Below are 6,763 nucleotides of genomic sequence, written 5' to 3'. Positions count from 1 at the left end.
AAATTCACATTCATGTGATGCTTAATGTCACCGGATATTATGAAAAGAGCAATAAAGAAAACTGGCACTTCATAAAAAACAGAGAAGTGAGTGAAGCATTGAGGTCTCCTTTCAAACAGATATGCTGTGCTGTGCTGAGGTTTGCCAGGGCATTGCCTGTGTTCAGACCATTTTCCTTACACATCACATTCTGTGTTAACTATGATTGAGTCCTGCTGGAGTTTAAAATATGCTGAGTCCGCATGTTTAAATAGCTAAGCTGGCAAAGCTCTATATTAGCGTATAATAATTACCCAGCAGTGATGTGGCTTGCGGATTTTGACTGGCCAATCAGAGTTAATTAAAAGCTAATGCCCATGATTACCTTAAACAAACAGAGCACTGGCTCTCACCCATCCGGCGTGAGCGTCATGCTTTTGCCAGAAGTCATCAGGGCCAGAGAACTGGATCACTTTCCCACCATTAATCCGCTCAAAAGATGATCTGAATTCAGAGAGAAACCTTCACATCTGCATCTCCGTCTTTTTAAAGAAAATGTGAGTGTTGAGTCTGAGGTCCGAGGGCCTTTCCATGGGAAGACTCCCTCTGGACCACAATGAGCACAGTGCACTAAAATGGCCGGCAGGCAACTATTAAGCTATTTTGGAGCTGAATTCTCAGAACAGCTGTCCGAGCTATGTGCTGTGCCCAATCCTAATTGAGCATATTTCATATTTCATATGCCACCATCCTCATATGAATAGTGTATTCACTGCCGTCAGTTGAGATTGCCACAGGGCTGTGATCACATCACCTCTCCTAAAAAATCACCGCTCTCTAAAGCTCAGAGCAGCCTGTCCTCAGACCCTGTGTTCTGGGCTCACTAGCGCTGGGTTCTGAAAATGAAAACCAGATGCACCACAATGAACCCTGGGAATGCTCCTCAGGTCAGATGAATATAAATGACCTTCATTAAAGGTCTGTGGTTAAGTGGTGACGGGTGATTGTCTCTGAGAGATGGGTGGTTTCGGTTTCCATGGAGTGGAGACTCTAAACAATGTTAGCAGTGAGCACCTTGAATCAAAGGCCTGGGGGAGGTGGGGGAGGGGGCTAGTGGAAACCGGATGAGAGGGTGATGAATGTACACTCTTTAACCTGTATCTGATCATACTTTATCTCGCATTGTATGCAAATGGATGTTAAATACATGAGGAATGATGTGGTAGCAGAACAACATTTGTGAACATCACAGTTCTTCAGTTCTTTTCCTGAACTTTGGCATCCATGGGGTGATTATTTGTTTATTTGAGGGATAATTCTTTGGATTTTGGAATTGCTTGCTGTACTGATCCAGGACCAGTGAGATTTGCACATCATATTTATACATTTCAGTGGCAACAGTGGGGGTGTTCATAACAGATATACACAATTCAGTTAATTATACTGTATACAAAATGACACTTTCAGATGTCTACAGCTCCATTGCAGATACCTATGCCTCAGTTACATATATCAACACCTGAATTATTGATGCATACTACTATGCAAATTACCCTGTTACTGTTACGGAGTACCTTCAGCTACGTTGTGAATAACCACTATTTTACTGTGGATATCTGTACTTTAACTGAAGATCTAAAGTGACTGATGGAATATGGAATCTGAAATCAAGTGGCATTTACATTTCAGCTTAAGATGTCAACATTTCAATGCAGGTCCATGCCCGTAACTAATTTCAGACATCCTTAAACAATCTAGCGATCCTTCACCTCTATTTTTCATTAATAAACTGATGCTGTGCATGTATTCTATACTGTCCCATACAGGGATAAAACACTACTATATTTGTCAGCATCACTCAGGTCTGTAACTCCACAAAAATCTGCATTCCATAATCAAATATATGAGGCGGTTTTGATCGTCCGCACAAATACTGTTCGAAAGAGAGTATGACTGAGACAATACTGACACCTGGTGGTACTAAACGATAATCCAACTAGTCCACCACAGTCTTTTCAAAAGCGGTATGTTAATTTTCTCAGTATTTGAATCTATTTAATTTGATTATTCTATTAAATTAAAGAATTAATTGTTGGAACACCATTGCAAAGTGTTTGCAGTTGTGTACAAGGTTTAAAATGATTATAGCACATCATGTGTGCACCATGTAGGCCTATATCGACAGCATTCTTTTTCCTACGATGTTGTCAAATGTAAGAACACGGTTTACTCTGATATGACGTACTTCTCTTGCACACTTCGTTGTTTTCATTTGGCTGTTTCTCGTCTGGTGGACAGTTTGTCGGCTTGATAAATATCTAAGCATATCAAGCTGTATTCTGGTCCTCTCGGTGACTACTGTATTTTTTTCGATCTGTCTGCTTATGATTTATCTCGTGTATTAGTTGTTGTGGTTCTAGTTCTACATGTAGAGATCGTAGTCGTACACATTTCTTTATAAAACAAGGCCCATTTGCGAACTTGCGCCACAAAAAAACTACAAATTCCTCCATGCAGTTCAGCGTCAGCGCTGCGCGTAGCACGCAGCCCCGGAAAGGGTGTTTTCAAAAAAAGGGGGTTTGGTCACATGTGACAGCTATTGTTAAATGCCAAAATACATGCTCATTGAAGGCCACTGTCATTACGTTATATTCGACGGCGATTAAAATATCAGAAATAATGCGCCGCCTCGGTGCAGTGCAGCAGAAGATGCCGTGTGTGTTTCTGACGGAGGTGAGAGAGGAACCATCGAGGAAACGCGAAAGTCAGGTCGGTGAAATAAGCCTACTAGCAGTTAGCCAGGCTAACCGCAGCATCTCTGGCAGGGGAGATCGCTAGCATGACTTACGTTTTCTAGGAAACACAGTGTTTTGCTTGTTATCCATCAGTACCACTGCGCAGCTGTTTAACGGAGAATGTTTTATTAATACTGTTATATTCTCCGTTTAGCATCGTGCAGAATCATTACTGTTATTTTAAGCCGCTAGTCAAGCCAGGGATGCGCCACATTGCCAGCGCTGTTGCAGCTGAGGAAAGGCCAGCGTTAGCCAAGCAGCAGTGCCGCGCAAAGGGCTGTAATGTTGGGCAAAGCCTGTGTGCAGCGTGCTGATGACGCCCACCTCGGAGGCGCCGGCCCGCTGCGCTGTGAGGTCCGGCAGGTCTGCAGCTCATGTCGCTGTCGCACGCCGTGTCTCCTGCGCAGCAGTTCCAGGTTGTCGCGACAGAGCGCGTGAACCCGCGGGCGCTGCAATCAAACATCCCCTGCGCCCTCGCGACAGAAAAGCTGGACGGCACGTGCTGCTACGTGTCCCTGTACAAAGGTGAGTTACCTGGAGTACAGTGCTCACTCAACACTGCTCTTACCTGTCGCCGTGTGTTTAGAAATGGAACACTGCCAGGATATTTAACGGAGCAGAAATTATTTCTTTTAAATTGAAAGTATAAACACTGAAATGAAGTCTTAACATGGTTTTACTTGTGATGAGTGCAGTACGTCTGATGTTAAGTTCTCTTGTGGTGGAAGTTGCTCTGGATAGGAGTGTCTGCTAAATGTACTGTAATGTGATGCTACACAGGGGAGCCATACCTCTGGGCCCGGTTAGACAGGAAGCCTAGCAAGCAGGCTGACAGGAGATTTAAGCAGTCGCGGAAGAACCGTGAAGGTAGGCCATTCCGCTTTCACTGTTCCAGTCCAGGTCCCGGAGACCCACTGTGTCTGCTGGTTTTCATTTGAGGTGAGCTCTCAGATTCATTAGGTTTCTTGTCTTGCTTAGAATTCACTTGGAATGTGGAGGAGGACTTCAGGAATGTCCCAGAATCCTGGATTCCAGCACACGGGGTCCAGCACTGTAATGGACGGCCCGTTCCTGATGAAAACGGACACATTCCAGGTAGGCCTCTGTGTGGGCCTCAAGGTGGCGTCACAGAGCAACTGCACCCTAAGTGTGTGTGTCAGATCCCCTAAAAACATTCAGTCTGTGTGGAACCAGCACTTGTGGAAGGAAATCACTGCTCCCCATTTCGTACATTGAGCTCTGTCATTTGGTTACAGGTTAATTCAGACTGTAATAGATAATACCACCTAATATCTGCATTTTTAATTGAAAGGGAGAGTATTGACACACTTGTTATGCAATGAGCCTAAAACTGGTCAGATTTCACTAAATGCCACACAGGCACCCTGTTTTGGGGGTGTCTGGCTGGGCGTGAATTAGCAGCAGAAGCTGTTCTGATGCTAATGGCCTCCCAGGGTGCATCAGTCACATTTAAAAGAATTACTGGAGCATGTGCGTATTCTGGCGTGGAGCTCTGATGGTAGGAACAGGCTGCTGAGGTGAATAATATTGTCCTAAATACCAGGTGCAGTCCTCTCCTCAGAGTCCAAGCCAAAGATAACCATTGCCGATTATAGAGGTTTCCGTACCACACATACTTCTCCTTACTAAATCATTGTAAATTAACAGCATTAAAGCCTTTGTGTGGGAATTTTCCACTGAAATCTGTGGCTGGAAGGACAGGCTTGCTAAAGGTGTGTGGTTTTTCCACCACCCTGCAGCTGTTTCCACATCCCACAAACCATCAGCTGCGTCCTTCACAGGGACCACCGCTGTGGGAACTCTCGCACAAGGATTTGCTCATGACCTGTTTGACTGGTGTGTTTGTTAGAAACTACAGAGAGCATTCAGAGCAACATTTTTTGAACTTTTTGTAAGGAATTGAAGCAGTCATTACTTATTACCATGATTATTTCTGTTTACAGATGTTAGTGCGTTGTGAGCAGGCATCAGAATGCAGTAATGGTTAAGCAGTGAGTAAAAGGTTACTTGCTGTGAGGATGATGTGCCTGAACAGCTCTCTCTCTGCTAGGCTGGGTCCCGGTGGAGAGAAACAGTAAGCAGTACTGCTGGCACGCCTCGGTGGTGAGTTACGACACCGGGACAGCGCTGGTGCTGAGGCCCGGCTCAGAGGACGGCGAGCTGCTGGAGGTCGCCGCCGTTCCCCTCTCAGAACTGCTGGAGCAAACGCTGGAGCTGATCGGCACCAACGTCAACGCAAACCCGTACGGTAAGCGTCCCCCGACCCCGTCCTGAGCGCGCGTCCCCCGACCCCGTCTTGAGCGCGCGTCCCCGACCCCGCCCTGAGCGCGCGTCCCCCGACCCCGCCCTCCGCGCGTCCCCCGACCCCGCCCTGAGCGCGCGTCCCGAGCTGTGCCCGGCGCGAGGCTGTCCGCCCATTCGCGTAGTTTACGCTGTCCTGTGCCGCAGGAATGGGCAGCAAAAAGCAGCCCATCCACCTGCTGGTGTCGCACGGAACCCTCCGCATCAGGAACGCGCCCGCGGTCAACTACCAGCAGCTGCTAGCCTGGTTCCAGGAGTGCGAGGAGGGCAGAGTGGAGGGCATCGTCTGGCACTGCAACGACGGCACACTGGTGAAGGTAAGCGGCCAATAATGGGACTCTGGTGAAAGTTAACAGCCAATAGCGGGACTGTAGAGAAGCTGGCCGCCACTTCTTTTATAAATGAGCTGAATAGAACAAAGGCTAAAAGAAACAATAATTTATTTTAAAATCCAAACAAAGACAAGAAACCAACCTATACAAACCAACAGCAGGAACAAAATGACCTCTGTCCTGCTCTCCAGCCACACCTGTATGTAATCAGCCTTCAATTAGTCAGGTGTGGCTTGTTAGCCAGTAGGCTTGTTTCCATACAAATTACCAGCACATGCACAATTAACATTTAGCTTCAAGGGAGAGGTGAAGGCTCCCCTGGGACCCTGATGAAGGTCAAACAGCCAATCAGAGCATGGCAATGGCTGCGTTGTAGCACTGCACCTTTTCATTTGGACTGAATTGGCTCATTAAATATTCACTCTCAAAATGTATGAATTGTAAACCAAGTTGCTCTGGTTAAGAGTGTTTTCTCAGCAGATAAACCTAGGATTAACTGTTGAGAAACAACATGGAAAAATAGTGCGGCAAGCTCATTAAGGCAGGTGTGAACCTCTTCAGATCTTTGACTTCTTAGACTTTGGTTTCTTAGAGGAGTTCTAATCCAGGTGCTGAAAGCTGTTATGCACCGTGAGCGTCGTGGAAACGGCCTCTTCCTTTGTGCCCTGCGGTGACAGACAGTTTGTTCTGTTTTTCCAGCTCCATCGTCACCACCTGGGCTTGAAGTGGCCGGATGGAGACACGTTCCTGAACAGGAGGCCTGTGGTCATCCGCGTTCCCTGGGAGAGTTACGCGCTGGACAGGGGGGCACAGGACTTGTTTGCTGCTTTCTCAAGCTTAAATGGGCGGCGTTTCGACAGTGTTCAGGATATTCGCTTTTAGGCATGAGCAGAAACACTAAGGACTGGAAACTGAAGGCATTCCTGCACACCCAGCACCCATAACCCTGTTTACATGGACTTTAGTTAGATTCCCAACACTAGCATGAAATGGCGCACTTCATTGGTGGTTGCTGAATAATGGAGTTCGCCGGTTTTATGTACATATATGAGGGCTTTGGAATCAACCCCCAAGCGCTTCATTTTGATTTGCACAACTTGCATAATTTAAAAAAAACAAATATTTCTCAATTTGTATGTGATTTTCCTCTGCACTTAACGGTTGCATTCCTCTGAGCCAAATAACCATAAAGATGATTTAAAATGCCAGATATTGAGTGATTTTTTTTAAATTGATGTTCTTGTAAATAACAGGCTTAATAATCAGTCAGGAATGGACATGCAGGACGAAGCAGCTACTTTAAACCACAGACATTTATTAACTCACAGACATCAC

The 6,763-nt window shown here is 46.1% G+C and overlaps 1 protein-coding gene across 2 annotated transcripts; it reads left to right on the top strand.

Moving 5' to 3' along the window:
* The first annotated feature begins 2,562 nt into the window (after positions 1-2,562).
* On the top strand, positions 2,563-6,628 carry c23h12orf29 (chromosome 23 C12orf29 homolog). 2 transcript variants are annotated; one of them, XM_036518234.1, is made up of 7 exons: positions 2,563-2,748; positions 3,185-3,299; positions 3,555-3,641; positions 3,753-3,869; positions 4,846-5,043; positions 5,244-5,413; positions 6,128-6,628. In XM_036518234.1, the coding sequence occupies exons 1-7, from the start codon at positions 2,659-2,661 to the stop codon at positions 6,308-6,310; spliced, it is 960 nt and encodes a 319-aa protein (XP_036374127.1). In that variant the 5' UTR covers positions 2,563-2,658; the 3' UTR covers positions 6,311-6,628. The 2 variants fall into 2 exon arrangements, with proteins under 2 accessions (XP_036374127.1, XP_036374126.1); XM_036518233.1 differs by having other exon boundaries at positions 3,182-3,299.
* The last annotated feature ends 135 nt before the right edge of the window (positions 6,629-6,763 follow it).

This window comes from Megalops cyprinoides, chromosome 23, assembly GCF_013368585.1.
Source record: "Megalops cyprinoides isolate fMegCyp1 chromosome 23, fMegCyp1.pri, whole genome shotgun sequence".
NCBI classification, from domain to species: Eukaryota; Metazoa; Chordata; class Actinopteri; order Elopiformes; family Megalopidae; genus Megalops; species Megalops cyprinoides.
This window is presented reverse-complemented; position numbering and strand designations above follow the sequence as displayed.

Bases quoted from the DNA above. Each gene is read 5' to 3' on its own strand.
- c23h12orf29 (XM_036518233.1), top strand. From the start codon at position 2,659: ATGCGCCGCCTCGGTGCAGTGCAGCAGAAGATGCCGTGTGTGTTTCTG. The intron at 3,870-4,845 runs GTAGGCCTCTGT...TCTCTCTGCTAG, and splicing joins TGAAAACGGACACATTCCAG to GCTGGGTCCCGGTGGAGAGA. The intron at 5,044-5,243 runs GTAAGCGTCCCC...CCTGTGCCGCAG, and splicing joins CGTCAACGCAAACCCGTACG to GAATGGGCAGCAAAAAGCAG.